General features: G+C 37.7%; 1 protein-coding gene across 41 annotated transcripts in view; it reads right to left on the bottom strand.

Moving 5' to 3' along the window:
* The window catches only part of ano1a (anoctamin 1, calcium activated chloride channel a), a 380,680-nt gene that overhangs the window by 185,215 nt on the left and 169,031 nt on the right, over positions 1–26,434 (bottom strand). For 16 of the 41 annotated variants that reach the window (XM_051923706.1, XM_051923669.1, XM_051923693.1 and 13 more), the window contains 3 exons: positions 21,367–21,527; positions 5,366–5,448; positions 1,616–1,627 (listed from right to left, as the gene is read on the bottom strand). The exons of 15 other annotated variants lie outside the window; for them this stretch is intronic. In XM_051923706.1, coding sequence (XP_051779666.1) covers positions 1,616–1,627; positions 5,366–5,448; positions 21,367–21,527 — 256 coding nt within the window. The remainder of the gene's footprint in view (positions 1–1,615; positions 1,628–5,365; positions 5,449–21,366; positions 21,528–26,434) is intronic. 10 more of the 41 variants (XM_051923690.1, XM_051923705.1, XM_051923704.1 and 7 more) reach the window with 2 other exon arrangements.

The following is a 26,434-nucleotide window of genomic DNA, read 5'->3' as shown; positions in this document are numbered from 1 at the left end:
CTAGAGCTAAAATGCCTTGATGGAAAAATACCAAACTCAAAACTTAAGCCTGTTATGAGATGACAATGTGCGGATTAGTTTTTGAGCCAAATTGTGCAAGAGAAAGAAGCACTGTGGAGGAATCCTCCAATGCTGTAATTCTGCAGTTAATTATGAATTCTTCTTGTTAATTGATATCATAATGACCTATTTTATGAGCACAGATAAGCATCACAGTGGTAAATAATTACTAAAATGTTATAGAATAGTTTGGGTAACTTGGTTCCTAGGGCGTAAAACTGACACTACAGACACTCGCGTCTGAATTTTTCATAATCACGTATTTATTTTTAATTCTGGTTGCTGTTGGCAGCATCAAGTGCTAAAAAGTCAAGTTAGGGTATTTATGAACAAATTTTTGTGCAACAATCCTGACTGTGCCCATTTTTACCCCAGCATAACCAGAGATTGGCCATCTGACCTTATCATCAGACTCAACTTTAGAGACTTAAACACTGATTTCTATATATCAGAACTATTTCTTGTGTGTTATTTGTCGATTATCTAGTTTTTCTCTTTGGTTGTAACTATTTCTTTGACATCTTGCAAGGCACTTTGAGCTACATCCGTTGTATGAAAAATGTGTAACAGAAATATGTGCCGCATACTTTTTGCTCGTACTCATGGTCAGAACAACGTGAACGTTGCTTCAATTTAAGGCCCTAAATCCTTATTGGTGACTTTTGTTGACTAGTATCATCATCAACGATTATTATTAATGATTTTTTTGGGCTTGGAGAACTCCATATAGGCAGTGTCCGGAATAGGAATCGATCCTAACAGAACGATTAATGTGAACTATTATACTGATTACGTCTTGCCTGAAGAAGGGGCCCGAGTTGCCTCGAAAGTTTGCATATTGTAATCTTTTTAGTTAGCCAATAAAAGGGGTCATTTTGCTCAACTTCTCACTACTGCTCCAACAACTAGTTTTTATATAATCAACAAAACCATAAGAAAAAAAATACAGTCATTGAAACAAGAAACACATGAATGGCAATGCCAGTTCTTCAAATGGATGTTAATAATGGAGAATTTAGGGTCTTAAAATGGAAAGGATGAAGAAAGGCAAAATAATTTACCCTGTCACAGCACATATTTGTAGAAAGTAGTTTGAAACTTTCCAGTAGTCTTCCCATTGATAAGTACATGTTGTTCAAATTAAGTTTAATACCTTAGAAAAATGCTATTACAATACATTTGGAATAATTTGTTCATTAGATTTCTATAAGAGTTGAGATAAAGAACAATGTTGGTTGTTATCCCAACCCCAAAAGTTATTTTTGACAACAGCCATTTACAAAAAAAAAATAAAGCAAAGAAAGTTTAGCAAACACATTTCATTGTAGAATCAAAATGGTGAGAGGAGAATAGGAAATGGGTGACTCGAACGAATTACAGGACAGAGGAAAGAAAAGTCCCAGAAGCAGATTCTTTTTGATGCCCAGAGAATGAACCGAGACAGTGTTGATTCAAGAAATATGGAGAAAGTTGACAAGAAAAGATTACATGCCAAGAAAATCTCCACAGTGAATAATGGCTAAAACAAGAAAAATAGATATATTGATATCCAAACCTTGACTGCTTCCTTCACGAAACCATGGAGGGAGAGAAAAAAAAGAAAAACAAAGTATCTGATTATTTTATTACCTGCACTTTTAGACCCCTCAAACTAAATCAAAAACTTATTAAAAAAAGAAAATAATAAGCAAATAATGAGGTCACTCTAGTAATTCACGTCTATTAACTTTTCATACTAATGAATATATAACATGATATGGTGCAATTTTTTTTTTAAATCTTTCATTAATTGTTAATTTGCAAGCCAGTATTTCCTATAATCCGCAACTGATTGATTGAAGTGGGGGTTCAAATGAATCAACTCTCTTATAAGCAAGATAGAAAAACCAAGGCACTTCACTTTAAATTTATATTTGTATAGCACAATCCACCAAGTATAGTCTCGGAGTTATTTCACAGAGTTACAAATAAGATGACACTAAACATCTGCTGTACTTCCACAAACATATACAGGTATATCCCGATAGACGCAGAAAAAAAGCATTTGTCAATAAACAACAGAGTAGTCTGGCTAAAGTTGCTACTGTTATTATATTCATACGGAGAAAAGGTAGAGTTGGGAATACAACTATACTACGAAATCAGCAGCAGCAGTGACCACATTCATAAAATATGAATAGTTTAAGATCTTTCTCACTAGCTTTTTTCTTGGCATCATTACTGGCGTTCTTTCTACTGCAAGGAAAACTAAACTGGCCTTCTCTCTTTTAACAAGTGGTTTTTTTTTTTCCCCCCAATTTTTCCATGCAACAATTTATTGTACTCGCTTACTTTGGTTTAAAACTTTCACTTAAAAAGTGTCACCAACATCATTTACTCCTCTTTTCCTGGTGAGGAACATGGTAGCAGCATGTTTATGCAACCCTAGCTGTGCCAGTATCTTCAGGTTCCTCCTGGGGAAGTTCCCAATGGTCCCATGCCAGTCAAGAGACATAATCCTTCATGTATGTCCCGAGTCATCTTTTGCTGGGTCATGCCCATCATACCTTGAATGGGAGCTCCAAGCGCAAGCTCAAGCAGCCTCAGCTATCTATGCTAGTAATGCTGAACTCCACACCATATCAAGTAGGGCAAGCCTAGTAACCCTGCGCAGGATCCTTGTGTTTGATGCTTGTACTCATAATATCAGTTCAGTCATTATCCACAGTATGTGACCTTAATGTGAGAAAGACCATTAAGTTAAAAAGTTTTGATGAAGGATTAAGTTCCTGCTTACACCATGTTACTGGTATAATATCCGTAAAACTGTAGCCACTGCACGAATCTGTTGGTCAATTTCATAATTTTCACTACCCTTTCTTGGATTACCTGCAAGTAACAGGACATTAATTTCCAGGAAAGAACCATGACATCAGATCTGAAGGTTCTAAATCTCATTCTAACCACCACCGTGTGCTGAAAATTTATGGCCAACTTGGGTACAAAACAGAACCCACATCTGGATGGCATACAGTAGTTGTTCATCAATGGGAATGCACGAGTATACAGAGCTGGCTGATTTACAGTTTTACATCTTTGAATTGTGAGAGATAATTGGAATAGACAGGCAATACACCCTTGGAGATAGACAAACTGAGCAAACAACACAGCGAGTGACTAGAGTGGACATCAAACAAATGTCCCTGGACCAGTTAGATAGCAGGAGTATCTACTGCTCTACCATTCCACTCTTAGAATTTTATAAGAAGTAACATTAGCATTGAGTAGATTTCACCTTTTACAAAAGGATGGGTTTTCAGCTGTCAGGATGTTTCCTTTATCTGCTCCCAGTTGCTTTGGACTGAAGACAGTAAATGAATTCTCCATCTAACAGATAACAACTCTCAATTTACTGTTCATCTCCAGGCAAAGGTTGTATTACCTTCTTAGACCACTTCAGAAATATTGTGTTAAAGATTCCTCAAATTACTCAGGGGCATCAAAAACCTTCTACAAGTTTACCTGTTCAGAGATGAGCTGATAAACCAATCAAGACCAGACATAGTATGTCAATGCCTGCATCATGTTAATGGAATTAAACTTTGCTCGGGAAGTATGTAAAGTTCCAATAACACTCTTTAAAAATTAAACGACATTGTCTATCCGCCCATCAATTAGCAAATCTACTTTATCTAGCTTAGCATCTCAGGGCCAGGGCCCACTAAATGATCTTGTTTCAAGTTCTGTTTTGTAAGGTCACCATTTATTTTCTATCCTAAATATTGAGAATAAAGTCCAAAAAGATACATCTCTCATTTTTTTGAAGGGGTAGGTGCATAGGGCATGAAGGTCAGTAGCACGATACCAGAAGCATTGACTAGTCATGAATTTTATAAGAAAAAGAATGGGTAAGGTCTAGCATTATTATGCTGGAAAAGTTGATTTAGACTTTAAAAAGCAGTTTTGGAAATACTGAAACTAAACAAAACCGCACTAGAGCTCTGCTGTGGACACCACACACAAACGAGGCATACTGTATATATGTTTTGCCACAGCTATCCCTGACTGCGCTTCTCATCTTAACAATACTCCTATCCTACTAAAATAAAATGATTAATTTTGCATTTTTTTTTAGGTTTGGTGTCATCTTTGCAAAACACCACCCTGCTGAATACCATGTTTGTTGTGTAATAGATAGTAGTGGGTACACCCACACCACATCTCTCTTATGGAAACACACACACATAAAAAACAGCTGCTTGTCGACTAGAATAACTGGCTCTAGCTGGGCATACAGGCAGTTATAAGACCATTACCAACGCCAAGAGAATAAATGTAGTGTGAAACCTAGAAACACTTGCCCTTTAGACTTGTTGGCAAAATCATAAGTTTGTAGACAGAAATAAGTCAGGGGTGGAACAGCAACAAAGTGATTGGCAAAATTTCAGAAAAAGGGAAGCCGTGTACAGTAACAACCTGCTGGGCATCAATGTTTGGGAAACTTATCCACTAAAAAAAGTGCGATTTGTATCGATATAAAACTTTGCATGACATTGTGCATAAAAATATAGCAACAAATATGTAGAATGCAGCAGGTCATTCATCACAACGCTCTCCAGCCCAATATCTCTCCTCCTAAGATTTAGTTACAATATGAACATCAGTGGCTGTGCCCTGCAATAACAAAATACTAAACGGAACACTAAACTAAAAAGACCTTCTGGAGGACACTTTAGCTAAACACGTCTGACCAGATCAATCTAAGATGGCACTGTTACTGTACAAAGTTATCTTCTTGTACGAAACCAGTGGATAAAAAATTATGTTCAAAATTGACAGTGTATTACAATGATGACTGAGATTTCCATTAAGTAAACTAGCTTAATAAAGATAATACATAAGGTGACACTGCAGATCCTTTTATCTAAAGAGGAAAACTCTTCAGTTCCACAAAATATCCTCATCATACAGTAAATAAAACTGAAAAGCAGTATGCATATTAGATGTGCTATGATCTTTCACTTAAAGTTTCATAATCAGGGCTCTACCTTCAGGTGAAGGCCACATGTGCGAAGCCTTAAAGCCATGTATGATGGGACTTGCGAGTAGCTTCTGGCGAGTGTGTTTGTGTGTTATATTTTATATATATATATATATATATATATATATTTTATATGCTGGCATGTACCTATTTTCAAGCTTGTTTCAGGATTTCTGATTTCTACATGCACTGCATAAAAGATCATTATTTTATATATTTCCATTCATAACAATCTGTCAGTTTAATCACATCTTCTAAAACAAGTTAATAAATTCTTTCCCTTACCTCCTCCTCTTCAAAACCTGTCAGATCCCATTTATAATTGAGCCGCATTTGTCTTCTTTTCCAATGCTCCATGAACATTGCCGCTAAAATTAAAAAAAATATATATATATATATATATTATATATATTATATATATATATATATAATATATATATATATATAAAATATTATTATACATATAAACAACAGTACAGGTCTGGTAGATAATACAATGGAGAGTGAAGATGAAGTAAAAACCCCAGAAGGTCTAAAATCATTAACTTGGACTCTGAAGGCCTATATAGTGCACTTCTACATTTAATCAGGGCATGAATAAACAATTGGCAAAACAAAAATCTACTTGATATGCTCGGTTTTGCACTAAAATAAGTTCTGGATAGCAGCAAAGAAAAAAAAGAAGATATCTTTGAAATTTATTCCAGAAAGTACCATACCATACAATTTTTCTAGCCCACTCAATCCTGAGCAGGGTCACAGGGCTCTGGGGCCTGTCACTGTAAGGACAGGGAGCAAGGCAGGAACAACCCTTGGGCAGGGCACCATTCTATCACAAGGTGAACACACTTATGCACACACACCACACATGGACCACTTACGTGTTGCAAATCCACCTAACCAACAGGTTTTTGGACTGTGAGAGGAAACCACAGCACCCAGAGGAAACCCATTCAGACATGAATTTGGGGGGCATCACACAAACTCCATGCAGGGATGGCCTGGGACTGAAACCACAATCTTCTTAGTACGAGTCTGCAGTGCTACCACTGCACCACTGTGCTGTCTTTTTCCAGAATGATTTATCATTAAAATGATTGTAGTCCATAAATATGTCACCATGTGTTCAGAGCTGTGAGGGCAGCAGCCACCCTTGACACTCAAAATTGAGACCACTTACAGGACAAAATAGAAAAAAAAATTCTTTTGTACTATCCCCTTGACTACAAAACTTTACAACAGAAAACAACTCAACCAGAGAAATAAGAGTGACACATCAAATACAACAGTGTGTTTCAAAATTAATCCATATAACAGAAGTCAGCATTCAGGCCTCAATCAAAAAAAAAAATAAAAGAGCAATACAAATGTGGAACCCATTCTAAAATAGTCTTTTCATACATGATAAAGCAGCATGTAGATTAAGAAAGGTATGCACAGGCCCGGCATATTTAGGATTAAATTAATACACTCTTGCCACATTTTGGAAAATATTTTGAATAGGTCTTGTTAAAGAGAATTAGTTTTTTTTTTTTTATAAATTTGAGATAGTATAATACATTGATATTCCACCGACTTATAGAAGGTGGACTGTTATTCTTCCAGTTGAGCAAAATAAGTATACATACTAATAGTGTGGTATAGGCCAGGGGTGGGCAATGCCGGTCCTGGAGGGCCACAGTGGCTACAGGTTTATATTCCAACTCAATTGCTTAATTAGAAACCAATCCTTGCCAGTCTCAGACCTTATTTAATTTTATGGTTTGTTTCTCTGCGATGTAAGGTCTTCTATCTGAGGATATCATCCAAATGATTTGAAGCCTAAAACGGATAATTTTCAGTCTGTCACATTTTCTATTAAGTGTTTTATTAAAGTGTATAGACAGACAGACAGACAGACAGACAGACATTTACTTTATTAATCCCAAGGGGAAATTCACATACTGCAACAGCAGCATACTGATAAAAAACAATATTAAAGAGTGATAAAAATGCAGGTATAACAGACAGTAACTTTGTATAATGTTAACGTTTACCCCCCCCTGGTAGAATTGAAGAGTCGCATAGTGTGGGGAAGGAACGATCTCCTCAGTCTGTCAGTGGAGCAGGGCAGTGACAGCAGTCTGTCGCTGAAGCTGCTCCTCTGTCTGGAGATGATACTGTTCAGTGGATGCAGTGGATTCTCCATGATTGATAGGAGCCTGCTGAGTGCCCGTCGCTCTGTCACAGATGTCAAACTGTCCAGCTCCATGCCAACAATAGAGCCTGCCTTCCTCACCAGTTTGTCCAGGCGTGAGGCATCCTTCTTAATGCTGCCTCCCCATCACACCACCGCGTAGAAGAGGGCTTCACCACAACCCTCTGATAGAACATCTGCAGCATCTTATTGCAGATATTGAAGGACGCCAGCCTTCTAAGGAAGTATAGTAGTAAAATAAAATTAAGTGTTTATTTGGGCGGAGTGGTGGCTCTGAGGCTAAGGATCTGTGCTGGTATCCTGAAGGTTGCCGATTCAAATCCCCGTCACTGCCAAAAGAGATCCTACTCTGCTCGATACTTGAGCAAGGCCCTTAACCTTCAATTGCTCCAGGTGCACTGTACAATGGCTGACCCTGCGCTCTGACCCCAAGGGGTATGTGAAAACTAACAAATTCCTAATACAAGAAATTGTATAAGGCGAAATAAAGAACAAAAAAAAAAAAAACCAAACAGTGTATGATGAACACACATACACAGATATAAATGGAAACAAGCTAGATGGAGAACTATTGGCGTCTTTGTCATTTACACCTTATTACTAATAAGGAGCCATTAAAAACACTGAATGCAGCTGTTTAAGACTGAAATAAGCCATTAAGGGAGGGGGACCTTAACAAGCGAGACCACTAAAATGAAGTATCAAAATGTCACTTGAGCAAGAAGTGCTTCATCAGCAATAATTGACTTTTCATTAAAAAACTGGGTGGGAACAAAAACCTGCAGCCACTGCGGCTCTCCAGGACTGACGCTGCCCACCCCTGGTAATCGGCTTTTGAAACCGACTTCTCATAGCGCAATTACTTTAGAAACCACCGTTACTGTATTAGAAGTGATTTTAAATCGAAGATTTCTCTAATAACCAATTAGTATGAACACACGACTAATTAAAGGATAAGCTAAGGGAATTTATCATCAGGCCACTTACGGAATGGTTGCTGAAAATGGGGCTTTGCAGTCATGTGTGAATAATAAATTAAAAATCAGTCCTTTCATACAGTAATAGTCAAACACACTAGTTATGCCTTGGCTGTATTTTAAAACAATGGACGGTATTTTGATTAAAAAATGTATCAATTACTATGGAAAACATGAAAACTTCTGGATAACCTCAAACTTTAGACTGGTACTGTATATTACCTTAAATTACAAATAAGAGGCGGTGGAGGCGTAGTTTATGTGTACCGACTCCACAGCCTTAGTCAAGTGCAAGGTCAGCTGCCTCTAGTGTCTTGTGGTAATACGGTATGAGACTCCTGCAGCCATGTTGCCCTCATACAGGGTATGCCATCACCTGGTGGTGTCCATTGATTTGCACTTGCAAATTACTTTTCCCTTTTCAGTGCGGGTTTCGGGTTCTTGTCCAGTCCTGTTCTTGTCACCTACCACCTTTTCTAGCCCACAGTTTTGATCCCAACCAGATCCTTTATAACATTATAATAATCATTAGTGATTAAATGTATTCTGCATCTCAGCCCAGAATAAGGCAAACATTCAATTTCACACTGAGGAGAAAAACTGTTAATGGGCTGTTATACAAACATCCCTTTCGGGGCAACTGGGACAGAATACTCAGAATATGCATTTTTAGTTTAAAGGATAAAAAAACAACCTGTTGTTTAAGAGGAGATTACCAAAAAAAAAAAAACACAACAAACTTCTTGCACAACTGCTCTCAGAGCTGATTCTTGCATATCATGGGATTTATTAAAATCTAATGAATGCAGGGAAGCCCTACTGGAACAAACACTCTTGGGGATATTGGCTGTTTACATGAGCTTGCATTTCCTTGACTTTTTTCTTCTTAATCTCATTTCATAACATACAATGCTATTTTCCATAAGAAGGTGTCACTGTCAGTTTTGGAAGGAAGACAAGCTCACACACCTTTAAAGTGCATTAAAATCTACAATCGACGTAAGCAGAGTATACTTGTGAGCTTTAGGATTATTCCATTGAGGGCTTTTAAGGACTTGGGCCCTTAGGGTATCCTCTATCCATAGTAGAAACTCTGCCCATCATTACATAACTAAGGGCCTATGCATCATAGACACAAATATTCAGTTGTGACGTGCACGTGTGCTGCATAGTTTTTAATTCAATTCACTTTGAACTGCCCGTTTACGAGTGTTCATTTTAATGTACAGTGCTCATGTCCTTCGCTTGTTCACAACTACTAGAAAATGTCAAAATACAGAAAACTGATTTTTCTGCACAGTATTCATTAATATGTTTTACTCAATGTGCAGGATTCAATATAAAATTAACAAAAACCATAAATATTAAGATGCTTCCTTAGGTTATGATCAAATGTTCTCTCTTTAAGCTGTCTGCCAATCTAACCTTTATTAGCACTACTGCTGAGCTCTCTTTCACCTTCCATTTCCATGATACAGCAGTGCCTGCCTGTGCTTCCAACCACAAATACTTTGGCTTATAACGCATCTCTTTATATAGTGAATGCAATAAATTCCAAAGCTGTAATATAACGTTGTATGTATTTTGTCTTTTGCTTTACAGTGAAAACACAGAAAGATTGCTGGACTTTCTTGGAGTTGCATAATGAGTCGGAGGGGTGAACCGGGCCATCTTAACAGCATCACAGACCCCCGGGCAAACTAGGGTGTTGAGGCCCCCATTTTGATAGCCAAACAGAAACATATATAGGCATCAGAAACATCGTAGGCATCTATGCTCCTGGGACCCCCGGCCAGTGCCCATACGTTAAGACGGCCCCCGAGAGTGGCTTGAAATAGCCTGTGTGACAGATAGGGGGCGGTGTCGACCCCTTGAATCCCTCAGACAATGCGTCAGACACCAGATAAAAGTCCAAATATTTATTATAATAACAAATGTGCACAAAGCACCCTCTACTCCACAATACTCAATAATAATCCAATAAATCAATACAACAATCAATGCTCCACTCCCAGCAGCTCAGTCACCCTTCCTACCAACTCGGCTCACTGCTGGGATCTCCCAGAGTCCTTTTATTCATCTTAACCCGGAAGTGCTTCTGATTCCCCAGTTCATGTGATTCCCCAGCACTTCCAGGTCAGGTGAAACTCCTCTTTTTCTTCAGCCCTGAAGTACGTCATTTTCTCTGTCCCTGTGACTAGGACGTACTTCCGGGTTATAGTGCAAATATAAATCCTTATGCCTCCCTGCAGCATCCTCTGGTGGCCCCCATGGTATCCAGCAGGGCTGCGAAGGAAAACTCCAAGGTCCATGATGCCCTGCTGGAATTCGGGGCCCCTCCATGGTGCAAGGAGGGCTCCATCTGGCAGCTTGGGGGTATTGGCTGGGATAAGCTGCCGGCCGTATTCCACACCTGTTAAAACTCAAGTGTCTTAGTCCATAGAATAGTAACTGGCAATCAAAAGTTCATTATCTTCAGATGGAAAGCAAGGGTGGGCTGCGCGTCCCTGACCGTACACCAGTTCAGAGTCCAGTTCTGCCTCATACCTCTTCTAGCCGTAATAAGCTTTGGTTTCCAGTGACACTCAATGGGGTAGATGCACAGTATTTAAGAAAATAAGATCAGTTCATTCATCCATCCATTTTGGAACAATTTCTTTTTTCTATTGCAAGTCTTTTTTAGTACTAGGGTGTTGTACCGTGTTAGCCATTATGAATGTAGTGAAAAGTCAAGCAAAAATGACACCTTTTATTGGCTAACTAAAAAGATTACAATATGCAAGCTTTCGAGGCAACTCAGGCCCCTTCTTCAGGCAAGATGTAATCATTCCATGTAGTAGCGGCCCATTTCGGTGTCTTGTATGTCTGTAGTACTAGGGTGTTGTACCATGTTAGCCATTATGAATGTAGTGAAAAGTCAAGCATGGTTACATCTTGCCTGAAGAAGGGGCCTGAGTTGCCTCGAAAGCTTGCATATTGTAATCTTTTTAGTTAGCCAATAAAAGGTGTCATTTTGCTTGATCTTTCACTAAAGTCTTTTTTAGTAAAGCGATGTGTTTAAAATATATGAATGTTAGGCAAATATCTCAGATGCAGTGTAAAGTGTTAAGTGGCCATAGTATAGGGCAAAAGGTAACACAAATTTTAAAAGTACTATCTCTGTACTTGAGAGTGAGCAGATCGCCTACTGTATATGCCTACCCTCTGAAAAAACATCATAAAGTTCTGCTGAATAAACTCAGCAGTGGGAGATGATGCAAAAACAGCATCCTAATCTCTGTTTTGTACTGGAAAGCTCCTTAGGGAACTGAAAGGCGTTCTGCTTAATCACACTTAAAACATGAATAGCAGAACTCCAATGCAGCCGCAAAAATTTTCAAACTCCACTTATTACTGTGTTCAGAGTATACTAATAATGGGTAACTTTTGTACCACTGCAGGAAAATGCCCTGATCATCATGGGTAGTCCTTTTATGAAGTAAAATTGCTTTTGCTTTGTCAATTCTTCATGTTGTGCCAAATGTTCAAGAGTAATGTAGATTTGCTTAACATCTTCACACTTGGGAAAGCAAGGTGCACAGGGAGGTTAGCAAAGCTCTAAGGTGAACCTCTAGCCGAGTGAACTTTATGACCTCATGGGATATGCAGATCACGGATCGGTTTTGTATTGTGCGCTAGGTGCATAAAGAAGCAAGGAGAGTTCACGCCAGGTACTTGCCTCTACTGTGAGAGTGCAGGCCAGACTGGATTTAAGACTACATGCATGTAAAGAAATCAGGAATAGAAGCGTCATCATTATAATCATACATTACATCTGCTCAATTTACACACAAGTTAAAAAATAAAAAACCCTATTACTAGTGGGAAAGCTCCAAGTGGGTGTATTCACATTCTTTGTCAGTTACACTGCATCCAGTTCAGTCTGTACATAAAGAGAACTGGTGCCACCAGAACAACTGAAATCTAAAACTCCAGCCTTCATAAAAGCAGGTACATTTAGAAATGTACTGCTTGATATTATTTACATGAAATAAATAAAGCCTTACCAGTTCTTGGCCCATTATAACACACTATTAAAAGCACTTACCATACAACTTTTGCCAAAAACAACATTAGCTTCCTATAATTTGTCCACTCAGTGGCATTATCTGTCCAACATCTTTTTGTTAAACTTTGCAGAGTACACTTCTCACAATTAGGCTTTACATGAATAAAATTAAAGAAGTGTACTTGTCTTTGTACTCTTTTCACAAACACTTCACTCTTCGAAAAGATTGCTTTTATATTGCTGAAGAAAACGTTTGTCCTTTATGAAAGAAAATGCACTTGTGATGAAAAATCTTTGCGCTGTACTCTTACCTCCTTTGAATAGACTCCAGTTTCGTTCCTCTCATAATCAATTACTGCTCTATTTGTCCCATCTACCCCCTAACCCTCAATTGGATTAAGCATTAATGAAAACTGAATTTTGTTATTTGTAAGCCTTAATTGCATCCAACTTTATCTCATGGTCCTTGTCAATGAATGTTAATGGGACTCGGTTACAAAGCCGATTCCAACAAGCTGCTGAAGGAACAGAAAGCAATTACAAATAATAAGACAGCAATCCATACCATCACATCTTACCACACATAAAGAAATCTTGCGAGATTTTTCTCACAAATACATATTCTTTCATTATTTACACATACTCGCATATACTGTACCAAACTTAAAAGCTGTTACATGCCTACGTTTGAAATCTAAATAAAAACAAAGTCCCTCGACACATTTCCTAGAAAACCAGTGGACCTTTATGGTCTCACGTCTATAAATCTCAAGTTACATTTTCAAAAGTCTGATTGCTATATCTAGGCAGCAGAACATCTGAAAATACTACCAAGCACGGAAGAGTTCAAAGGTAAATGTTAAAGGCTTCCAAGATGTCACTTGTAGCATGATTTTATATTTAAAAAAAGAGAGTCAGGAATACATTATCATGCAAAATTAAGTCATTTTAACAACATTAATTTACTGTATATCACCCTCATAATAATACTGGTTTCAATCCATTATTACATAAACAAAATATGCTGTTGACTTCCCAAACATTAACATAGAACTCTGATCAGCAAGAGTTGAAAAGTATGCATATAAATGAATAAATTATGAGCTTTCAAAGCTTGTAAATTTTGATGAAAATTGGCGAGAGGCAGGCGGCTTTGCTGCTCTGCTCCTAAACGCTGAATGCTAGCAGCTCCGCAAAATCCTCTCTACTGGTAGAGGTTGATAATGGAGAAATAACAAAAACAAAAAAGATTTTTACTAAATCTGTATAAACATTATTTGTATGAATTGTGTGTAAATATTACAATTTCATACTATTCAATTTAAAAAAAAGACAGCAAGTTGAGTGTGACCACTCAGAGACCAAAGGAAAACTTCAATACTGCCCAGTCCTACTATTGTACTTTGAATATTTAATTGTTTTCCAGAGTACATGGAATTTTATTTTTTTAAAACAGTGCTGTTTACCAATTAGCTTACAGTATACAGTAACACTGTCTCCTTGAGTAGCCTGCTCCAACTTTAGGTAAGCAAATATTATTATTATCTTTGTATATAATACGCTTCCTTGGCTGTCCGTTTGTCTGTCCAGGATTTTAAATCACCTGTATTGTTTGACCTATTGACCTGAAATTTGGTACACTTATAGTACGTGATGTCTACTATCCTCTTTCGGGGTGATGATTGACCTCCAAGGTTATTCCTCTTTTTATTTTTATTTTATCTTATTATTATCTTATTTATCTTATTGTAGAATCAACTCTCGTTATCATTCCCTACCACCTTCACCGTCACTTCCCCTACCCTCTTCATATCTTAAATCATTCTTGAGGCAGATTGAAGACTTCCGTGCCAATTTAAGTGAATTAAGTAATTGCAACACAAAAACTGACTTAATCAGTTTTAACATGAAAAGATGCCGACGAAAGAAGAGAAGAAGCGGGCTGCTAGGGTGGAGAAGAGAAGAGCTGCTCAGGAAGCAGCAAGCGCATCAACTTCTGAGCAAACGAATGCTAAACGTACAGAGACAGAGGATGAAAGCTCAAGTCAAGTGTATTCACGGCACGTTATCATGTAGTGCACCATTTCTGGTCAATATATAATGTGTTATTGTGCAGTGCGCTGTTACTCATTGTTAATAAAATTGGTAAAATGTTCTAATACTGGTATTAAACCAATATTCATTCTTTCAAAAATTCAACACAATACAGTAAATGCTAAACTAAGAAACAACAGACTAGCAGAACAAAACAGGAATTCCGACTGGTTAAGCTTTCTGTGTACAAGGCAAGTGTTTAAAAGAATCTGCTGCAGCTGTTTTTGTCCTTCATGACGCAGGCAGATCCGAAGAGAGGCATTTTACACCTCCGGGTTACAGACCTTCAAGATGGTGAGGGATGGTGGTGGCACTCTCACTATTAACACTTCTTCTGCTAATTAAAAGATTTTGTTCTTACTGAGAAAGTGTTTCTCTGTAAACTGCTGATGCCTAAAAACAATGTTCATAAGAGATGAGGAGCATCAGGATATTTCTGAACTACAACACATGTAGGGTAAATCCCCCCCGTGGACAAACCAATGAATCTTACTTTTCTTTATAGAGCGAGCTACTAGTTTTAAACAGTCATGTTGCAGGGCGTTGGAAATTTGCTTTGATGACAGGAAAGAGTGCCTGTTTTGGTAGGTATACTACTGCCATTTTAATGCTGCTTAGCTGGCATCTTCAAGACATTTTACGGCTTGCTAATGCTAGAATTTTTTCCTTGGTCTTCCGTCCTGGGTATGACGTTAATCTGCATCCATCCCTGCATTTAGGCCGTCCAACCTGCAGGGAAAAACCTGGGGGTTGGTGGCAGAACTGGCACTCCAGCCACCATAAAAAAATCTCACCCTGTTCCACTCCATCTGAACTAGTGTGATGTTGAGGTGTCACCCATTGCATGGCTGCACTTGGGTCTTAATCTGGGATCCTGAGTTGGTTTGTCGTGTGGTGGGTGCGGCAATGCGCTGTATCAGCACATGCTCCTAACCTTCTTCTCTTTTCACATGACACATTCATCATACAGCCATTCTTTTTATCATAATTAATTTATACATTCATTCTTCAGCACTCTGGAGCCTTTCCTAGCAGCACTTGCTATAAGGAGGGAACCCATGTAGATATTGTGTGAATCCACAACAATGAAGAACTGGAGTTGAATTTGAACCCATGCAGTGGAATCCGTGAGGCAGCGTCAGTAACCTCTGAGCTACCATGTCTCATTTTCCAGAAATAATATACCAGTTCAAATATTTCAGTAACACTCGACCCCACAAAACATCATTTTTAAATATAAAAACTAAAGACTATTTAATATCAGCTTTTCATTGATTTTTGTTATTTGCTGATGTGCTTGTTCCATTACAGATCACACTGCGGCTAGAGCCAAGAGGCAAGACAGAAACACCAATCAAATGAAGAGCACAGTGAGGCCTTCAAACCAGCCAATTTAAAGTCAAGCCAACCTAACCTATATGGCTCTGCAACAGTTTCATGTTAGACAATCACCAAGCTGTTGCACCAAACCAATTAATCCAAAATGCAACTCCTCTGGGATGAAGAATAAAAACATAGTACAGTACCTTTGAGCAAACCTGTGTGCATACATGGTGGGGGAATATGCAAACTCCATATCAACACTATGCAGATCAGGATCTAAACTGGGGGCACTAGAGCTATTGGGCAAACCTGCCTGCATACCACACTAAATGGCTTAAGGTGGTGAAATAATAACAAGAATTAAAATAACAAATTAAGCTTGACTGTGGTTCTATAAAAAACATTCTTTTTGTTATTGAAAATTACCCATCACATGTTGGAATTCCAAACTTTAATTTATTTTTTAAGGTAGGAAGGGACTTTGGATTTCAAGCAAGCCAAACTTAATGCACCGCTGGACATACAGTACATGTTTGTGCTTGTACATTGAAAATCAAGAAGGGCTTCCAATCAACTGGATTTCACAAACTGTAAATGATCCAAACTGAATTCATAAGGGTGAATTCAGTCAGATGAGACGCCCCCACCAATGTCTAGTACCTGTCAGTAGTCTGTCTTTAAATCAAGGTAGCAGCAATAGCAATACCACACTTGGGGGCTGTGTCTAGATTGGCCAGCACCTTTAAATATTGGATTACATATTATTAATTAAATAATACAAAGTGCCCGTGTCCAGGTTGGCAATTTGAATCGTATGACCTGCAGGCAAACCTGCAACTCGAGTTTCTGGGAGATGTTTCAATAGCCAAAAGGAGCCTCTACTGCATGCCAGACAGCTACAGTGAAAGCAGTTTCCACTTTTACCTTAAGAAAGTTAAAGGTTGGTTATGGGATTGCCAGCTTGACAGCTGGGAGCTCCTCTGGGATATGTAGTCTGACAATAAATGCAGCAATAAGCCTAACTAAAGGTGTATTATTTGAAAAACGACCAACTAGACATGTTCAAACATTATGCATTTTCCAAGGACTGTTAAACTTTTACTAATATTTATTTTATACTGTCCTTTTAAACCAGAGTAATTATAATTAAAACATGTAACCTCATCTTTGCATTAGTATCTAATATCTGCACAATGATGAGTGGCATAAGTGTTTCATCACTAGTCAGTGGAGAATGCATTTCACTTTTTCATCAATGATTTTTTACTTGGTTATAACATTAAAGACCTCTTTCGTAATAAATGTTGGATCATTCAAATGTAATGTAGAATGCCCAGGAGGGGATGCGTGACAATCTGGCCAAGGTCAACAAAGCTCAATATTTTTGAAATACTGAAGACTTCTCCAGGATTCAGTCTTCCTGGATTTTTTTGTTTTCTTCTCCTCTGTTGCTATCTGTCCATAGCCATTGGAAAAATAATAAACTGATGTCTGTCACGTCATCACTTGTAGAACAAATAGGTAATTAAGTAATTTAAGTTATTCTGTACTCTTTATTTACCTTATTTTTAGGTTTATTATTATTTCATAAGCATTCAGTATCTTACCAGTATGTATTGTGTACATGGACACAAACACAATGCATACAGAAATATTTAGTTGAGGTATCCATTGTACCGCAAGGAGCTATAGTATTAAAAGGCTGCATGCCGTAAAACAATTTAAAATCTATTTTAACATTATATTAAACAATATAAAATTGCATTAACATATTTCAAGTCTTTTTTATTGTTTATTATTATTGTTAATAAAAAAAAGCTTAGGGACTAAAAACGAAAGTAGTCACTTCAGTCTACCAGGCTCATTTGTTTATAATATAAAATATAAAAACGTTTTATAATGGATAACTAAAGTGTGATCATATATATGCACAAACTGTAAAATGCATATTTTTGAGCATTAAAGAACTTTGAGTTGCATGCAAAGCATGAAATTTGCTATATAAATACAGTATATTATTTAGTCGTGGTCTTCTTTCAACTGCTCCCGTTAGGGGTTGCCACAGCAGATCATCTTCTTCCATATCTTTCTGTCCTCTGCATCTTGTTCTGTTACACCCATCACCTGCATGTCCTCTCTCACCACATTCATAAACCTTCTCTTAGGCCTTCCTCTTTCTCTCTTGCCAGGCAGCTCTATCCTTAGCATCCTTCTCCCAATATACCAGCATCTCTCCTCTGCACATGTCCAAACCAATGCAATCTCGCCTCTCTGACTTTGTCTCCCAACTGTCCAACTTGAGCTGACCCTCTAATGTACTCATTTCTAATCCTGTCCATCCTCATCACAACCAGTGCAAATCTTAGCATCTTTAACTTTGCCACCTCCAGCTCTGTCTTCTGTCTTTCCTGTCAGTGCCACCGTCTCCAACCCATATAACATAGCTGGTCTCACTACCATTCAGTAGACCTTCCCTTTCGCTCTAGCTGGTACTCGTCTATCACAAATCACTCCATATACAGTAAATGTATTATTTAGTAAGTGAGGGAAAACACTCGTTGAGCAATACATGTTTCATCAATTAAAACAAAATACTTGCATATTTCTCAGTAAGGCAGTACTGGGTGGAGTTGATGAAGAGTAAAATCACACTAGAATTCTAAAATCTTTTTAATTTTACAAACTAAAATATCGGTCTATTCACTTTTAGAAGTTAAATACAATTCCCTCCATCTTCTTCATGTGTTCAGAAACGTGTACGACACTTGGAGAGAACGTTTTAGCATCCCAAAAGGCAGTTAGGTGGAATTTTATAAAATATAATTATAATATATGTACATACATACACATACATATATAAATACATACATACACATACATACACACACACACACACACACACACACACACACACACACAGTACTCATGGTACTATTCAAGCTTATAATGAATTAATAACATCAGTGACTCTATATTGTGATGGACGATGCCCATGGCCTGGCAACCCTGTACAGGATTGGCACTGGTCTATTATTACCTGAACGGAACATTTTTTACGTTCTCTCCAGAAGCTTATCAGGAGATGCCATCAATATGAAAAGTGCATTGCCATGGAGTAGGGACATTTACCAAGCCAGGTGGTCAACACAATGGTAGGATGGGGGAGACAATGGTACATGGCTATGGTCTCCCCTGATAAGCTAGATGGCAGCATCCCTGGGTTAGGATTTCCATGTTCCACATGCTGGGACCTGTTGTCAGAAGGGGCAGCCCTGTTGGGTTCTGTGAGAGCTGCTGGGATTCGCGAGTGCTACTTTTGGGGACTTCTGTTTGACTCTGAAGTGCTTTGCACCAGAGCTTTGCACCAGAGCTATTCCCAGGTCTGGCATGAAAGAAGCCACTTGACCTCATCCAGGGAAGTTGGAGTCGGGTGGAAGAAGGACAAATCTCACCTGGAGGAGTTGAAAGAGAGGGAACAGAGAGGGCAGTAGAATACTTGTCATTGAAATCCCTTTTAAAGTCTTTCTAAGGTACTTGTGATAATAAAACCCTGTATTTGAACCCGGGATTTGTGTCATGGCAGCTGTGACTGAGGTTTGGGGTGCTGTTACACCCCATAGTGGACACAATATAAATAAACATTTACCACAATTGTATTCTTGATTTTAGAAAGAGGACAATAAAAAGTTGTACCTCTGTTAAGCAAAACTCAGGGTCTTTTAGGACCACAACCAAGTTCTCGTTGCAAAGTAAATAAACGCATTACATGTCATTTCGCTTTGTGGCTGATCTCATCCCTCTTAAGTGTTGCTTTCATTTAACTCTTGGTTTATATTACAAGGCTGCTTTGTCTGACAGCATGCAAGCAGACGTACTGTCATCACAACGAAAACAGACACCGGTTTAGCATTAGAGGAAATTTTACAAACTCATAATAGTAATCTGATCTAGGCTGTATTATTAAGACAAAAAGACTGTATTCATTACACCTGAATGCTCACTTGGGTAACAGAACCGCACTTCATTTTGTCTACTGCTGGGAGCCATTGACAGAGTACACAGTACAATTTCTGCTACTGGAAAAAATGTTCTTGATAGATTATAAATGAACGTGTTGTAAAATGTGCAGTGACTGAGATGTCACAAGTCTATTTATATTAAAAAATAAATAAATAACAGATCAATTACATGAAAACACAGATTCATTTACTGAACTCAAATTTGAAAAACATTTTAAACAAACCTACCAAATTTTCTCAAATTTTTTTCCAATATAAAAATTATACAGGATATAAAACTGTCCTGGTCACAGTTAATAAGTGTTTCCATTATGTTTGAATTTACACAAAACATATAACATATTTTGGTATACTGAAATTGTACCAGCAACCCTCTGTAGCTGACTGGTGTCAAGTGACATACATTTTAGGAATCAATAAAGCGCACTGGTTACTGCTCCAGGTAGTAGGGTTCAGTTAGTGGCCAGGTCAGGGTCCATATGGAGTTTACATACAGTATTTCTGTTGTGTGCACAGGAGTTTTCCCACAAGCACATACTAGCTTAACTTGAAATTGTCAAAATGTTACTGCATGCAGGAGTATTTTTCAATGGACTGGTATATTTTTTAGGTTTTGTTTTTCTAATATGAAGCAGTTGTGCTAGGGTAGCCTGTACAGTAGAGCAGTATACTAAGTTACGAAAATAAATTGGTTGATAGATGGAAGAACGGATGCCTTCAGGTGTTTTGGGATGTTGCACTAAACCTCTAGAAGATCACATATTTCAGTCATATTCAACAAAATTCCATATTAACCCAACACTAACCTAAACCATTTCTGAGATTGTAATAGTTTTATAATAAAAGCAGAAATCTGCAGGTTTTATTTGTTTGATTTTTATATCCATGTTTATACGTACAATGGGAAACTAAGCAAAATGACACCTTGCCTGAAGAAGGGACCTTGGTTGTCTCGAAAGCTTGCATATTGCAATCTGTTGAGTTAGCCAATAAAAGGTGTCATTTTGCTTGACTTCTCATTGCATCCATAATGGTAACGTGGTACAACACTTTAGTATTATGTTTATATAGGTAATCTTTTATTCTTCAAACACAGTCTCATCTTCTAGACAATTAATGTAGATTCTATAAAACAGGAGAAAGTGATCTATCCCCAACAGCACTGTCTGCTTTAAGGCTACTGTATTAAATAGAAGCGACAGATAATATACTAACTTTGTCACACATCTGTCTACATGAATATTCAGTCTTTGATAAAATATCCATGCACTTCTAAAAGTGACAAAACCCTTTCCATTGCATATGTCTAAAGCATGAATATTAATATTTAACTTTCGCTACCAGTAAGTATGATCAAGCTTAGAAGCATATTATTGACACAGAAATCCTAAAGGTTTTATGGCATTAGCAGTATATCATTTTAATTAACACTACAAAACTAAAAGTCTTAGATAAATAAAGCGACATTTATGGTGTACCGTAAAGCTTTCCATCGCACACAACACCCTCAGTTACATAAATACCAAAGTCAAATTCTGCTAAGTTGCCCCACTACCTGAATTAACAACACAGGATATTTCTGGACTTCCTCTGCAGCTAATATATGCTTTGAATGAAAACTGGCTTACCCCACAATGCCATGAAGATGGAAAAGAAAACCGTTGCTGGGTTGTCAAAGAGGTGGCTAGCACGAGCTGTCGCACAAGCTGTGCTAAGTTTCCAGTAGCTGCAGGTTTTGTCACACAGAGGACACATTGTAATGTTGTTCCTTTCATCACACATCTCCATGCTGTAGAGGGTGAAAGAAGAGACAATAAAAAAAAGAGATCATCATTTACATTTATCAAAGAGACTTTCCCAGATAAGTGGAGTAGAGGTACAGGCTCCATAATAGGTAGGAACAGTTATACACTTCCAACATCTACTCACTGTATTTATGTATAGAAAGGTGTAATATAAGAGATGGTAAAATAACTCCAATATGGTGAACTATTCCAGAATTTTATTTCATGACGTGAGAATTCCTTAGGAAGAGAAGTAAGATGAACAAAATATGAAACTGGATTTCAAGCAGGGTAACAAACCAATGACAAAGAATACCAAGAGTCTAATGAGGGGATGAGCTCATCAGTGGAGCCTCTCAGAGAGGAGTCCTTTGACTGTTATTTTTTATGATTTAAATTAATGGCAAGGATTCTGATATACATAGTGAATTTGTGGAATTTGCAGATGACTCCAAAACACTAAAGAGGAAAAAAATAAAAATAAATAAATAAATAAATAAAAATTTGGTTAACCTTTATAACTAGGCAAACATTCGTAAATGGAAGTTAAAGTGCTGCATGTGTTTAAAAAAAAAATACGCTGACCTACATGAAGCAAATGCTCCGTTGGCATTAAGGGTTCAGACCGTGTGCAGAAACAGTAAAGGAAATATTTGATTTTTAGAGTCAAGATATATTATTGTCAGACTGTGATGTGCTAGTAAGGCAGCTATTTGAGTACTGTATGCAATTCTAGTCACCACACTAGAACAAAACAAATAAACCATAGTACCAACCAAATACACCGAGGTCTAAAGGGCATACTGAGTCTCCATGAGGTAAACCTCTTGAGCATACAGGACTACTTGGAACCAAATCTGGGTGTTGCAGAATCTTAAAGATACCCTCAATAAAGCAGATGCATCAGAATTATTGGTGACAATTAAAGGGAAGAGTAATTATGACTGAATCCAGGATGACATTCCTCATACAAATGGTTATATGAATTTGAAACAAACTAACATTTTATGCATTTGAACTGGAAAACCTGATAACTTCTAAATTTTATTTGAAAGAGTTATTTGGGACAACCTAGCTGTTCGCTAACTGAATGAGCCTGAAGGACTGATTGGTTTTCTGTTGCTTCTAAAACTCAGGCATACAGCTTTTCAAGAACAGAAGCAAGCACCCTGGAAGCCAAAAATCAACAAGATTAAAAATAAATGTTAATAATTTTTGCACAGTTTTCTTATTCTCATGAGTGTAGACTTGTACATCAATTTAGTGAACTTCATTTGTGAAATGTTAAAACTACAGAAGGTACGAAATACAATCATCACATCTGTAGATACAAACTAAACGCCATGACTCCAAGTTCCAGCAAGGTTTGCAGCTCCTCTCCATAAATTTCAATATAGTCCACCCACACCTCCTTTTTTTTTTTGAGACGGCTTTTTCCAGTTTCAGGATTAAGTGGAGATGAAGGCTCTATTCTCTCAAGATTGGATGTGTTTACCATTGTGTCACTGGTAGTTCTGGGCATATGCTTGGCCAGAGTTTTAATTGAGGAGGCTCAAAACCAACCAATGTCAAAAAAGTTTACTGCTCATTAATAATAAAAAAGGCAATATAGTAAAAACTTTTAGCAACTAGGAAAAAAGTGATTAACAAAAATTATCATTTAGTTGGTGTAAAATTACACATGTGCTTATCTCCATTAAAAAATCTTGCAATTTGCCTAGATGCCCATGCTCTGTGTTTTGTCAGGAAAGCCTGGTGAGGATATACCAGAATTTTCTTTTATGTGGGCAGACGTCACTAATGTAAATATGAACTTACCTAACTAACAACATCAGTACATCTATTATTAATGAGTTGCAAAACATGCAAATTCACACATCGTTTGCATCCAAAAACATCAGATAGACGCATGGTACCTGGTCTGTCTCGACTGGCATCAGTTCATTGTAATGCCCTCCGACATTGTTATCATCTGACAAAATACAGTCATACCAGATTTAAATGCTAGTTGCAATATTGGCTATGAACCGCCCAAACTAAAACTACAACATCATGGGTTTAGAATTGAGTGGCTTTGAGGTGAAAAAGAACAAGCCACAACAAAATGGAAGGAATATTCAGATTACATACACTATACATCTGGTCGCTACACCACCTACTGTGCAGCTAGGTGTTTGCTTTTCATTATCAGGAAAGTGAAAGCAAAAACAAATTAAAAAACAAACAAACAAGAAAACATTTTCTACATTCATGGTTTTTTCCACACCAGGGTTCTGCTCTTCTTTGAAACAGAAGCATAATACTGTTGGTGGAAGGAGCACACACACACACACACATAGGCTTTCTTGGTGATCTTTTCAAACTTAGCATAGTCCTCCTTAGTTTTTGGTGAAAATCAATATGTGCTGCAATGTCTTATGAATGATGCCTTCCTGAAACTGATGTCTTTTAACCCAACCCTACCCCCTCAATACCATAGGAGCAAATGGTACCGGACTTTTCATACCCTTTTGAAAGGCATGTGCTGCAGAGCCACAACTAGTAAAAGCCTGAACCGGAAGTGGAAATGTGAGAATAGAATAAATAAGAAAAAAAATGTAACAATCCACACACAACAGGAAACTCTTATTTTAAGTAGGCCATAATTTGGAACTATAGCTTGTCACACACGTGCAACATGGGAGGCTGTTAAAGGGCCTGAATGAGAACAAGGGATGGTGGAGGGCACTAACTCTTCCTCTCACTTCTCTGCAGACCAGTTATGGGAAATTCTGCCTGGCCCCGATGATGTCGCTTCCGGTCCCAAACCCAACGAGGACATCACTTCTGGTCCTAGTATCTATGACATCACTTCCAGTTCCGGCTCCTATGATGATGTCATTTCCTTAACTCCCCTTTAAAGCTGCCATCTTTGTGCCAGAGAATCAGTTCTGTCTTGGACTCGAACCTGTACACATCGTATTTGCTTAAAACCCAATTTGCAGCCAGGGAATAATATATGAGTGGCTGCCCCAAACCTTTTTGATGTCTCCAGTCATTTCTTGTGACAAGCTAAACTACAAAGTTCAGGTTGGACACCACAAGGCCGACTGGTCCAGTCCCTCAGTCAGAAAATGGTTTGCAAGTCCCGGCATAAGTGCAGTATCACATATTACAAGAAATAACATTTGCTTAGATAAGCAGTTCCTTTGAGCATATGATAGAAAACTGGAAAAAATGCTTAAGATGACAAAGCTGGGGGTTGTTATAAACATTTTAATAATAAATTAAATTACTGAGATCTCTTCTGGTGGGGCTGTGCCTCACTGGCTCTTGATGCTAAAATGCAACTGTAACTGCAAAAAAACCCTGCGGGTAGTCTTTTAAAGATGAAAGAACAAAAAAATCTGTCAAATTCATTTAACTAACACTTGAAGAGTATAAGTAGATGCTATTTAAGTGGATCACCCTAGAATTCTTTTAATCTAGAAACTCTCTCTCCTTCCATTTTGTCCTCCACTATTCTGCACAAAGCATCTGATATACTGTACATGCCGCAGTGTCATCAAGTAATCAAAGGGGTTCATTAGAATTCATGCAATACTAGATACTTTAAGAATATGTTACTTTCATTACAATTTAAAGTAAAATACTTGTGTCACAAAGGATGAGGCAATTCACAACCTTGTCTACAAAAATAGCCCTGGCAAATCCATTACAATATCGCACCAAACTAGTGACACTTATTAGATCCCCTTTAATAATTTTAGTTTTTAAAGTCATTCTGTCATTCCTGTCACGCTAATCAAATTCACCTTACAATAAATAAAACCCATGGCAGTCTCTAGCTTGCACACACACACACCCACACACACACACACACACACACACATCCCGTCATTCATGACCTGCAGCCAGCACAAAGCACCACAAGACCTTTTCCCATGTTCTCCACTAGACGAAAATTACAGCGTAAATTTATTGACTTCAGTGACGGGAAAGAATAATTACTGTACCTAGCACAAGAAAGGCAGCAGAGTCAGTTTACCATGTGTGTCCTCACAAGGAGATGTTAATTGTACTCCTTAAAAAGTAATCTAGATAATGCCGTACGATACCAAAGTGCATTCATTGATCGCTTCCAGTGGAGCACATCACAACATGTCCCAGTGATACTGTACTGTACACATGACAGGAGCAAGCACTGGATATGGTACAAGTTCTTTGTAGGGCAGAGTCTCACTCAAACATCAGGCATCTTTTCATGTACTCTGTCTATGGTAAGTACTTTGAGTAGGTTAGAAAAGTGCTATATAAATGTAATTATTAAACTGTATGTCTGTGAAAAATGAAAGTAAAACATGAGTACCAAAAGAAAAATTCTTATTAATGTGAGGAGAAAAATGTAAACTCTTAACGTAAAGGCAGAGAATGAGCTAAAATTCAAATCTAGGGAGAAGCAAATGTTGAAGACAGCCCTGCTAGCAATAAAATAATGATGGGAATTAATTGTCCAGTGCAAAACACGCACTTCCTAACTATGCAATTACACCAATAGAGCACAGATTAGGAGATTCTTCTTTCTCATTTTGTTGCAGTTTAGTTAATGCATTTTAATGCACTTACACACTTTGGATTGAATAGCCATTGATAAGTATTTTATTACATCAAAATTTATTTTTACTAAAATTTTAATTTACTCATTTTTTTGATTATCCGTTACAATACTTTTCATGTATCACATGATGGCACTATACACAAAAATGTTACAAAGGTGGTATTTCAAATCCTAGATAATTGTTGATTCTAGCGTAGGATACTGTTTGTGTATCATTGGTTTAAGAATCAACACCTTCAAGGTATTGTAGAAGGAGAAGCCATCTCTTTCTTGGAAAAAAACAATGTAGCTCAGCACTGATGGATAATGATGAGA

This window comes from Erpetoichthys calabaricus, chromosome 2 (assembly GCF_900747795.2).
Source record: "Erpetoichthys calabaricus chromosome 2, fErpCal1.3, whole genome shotgun sequence".
NCBI classification, from domain to species: domain Eukaryota; kingdom Metazoa; phylum Chordata; class Cladistia; order Polypteriformes; family Polypteridae; genus Erpetoichthys; species Erpetoichthys calabaricus.
Note: the sequence above shows the minus strand (reverse complement) of the source record. Positions and strands in the feature narration are given on the sequence as shown.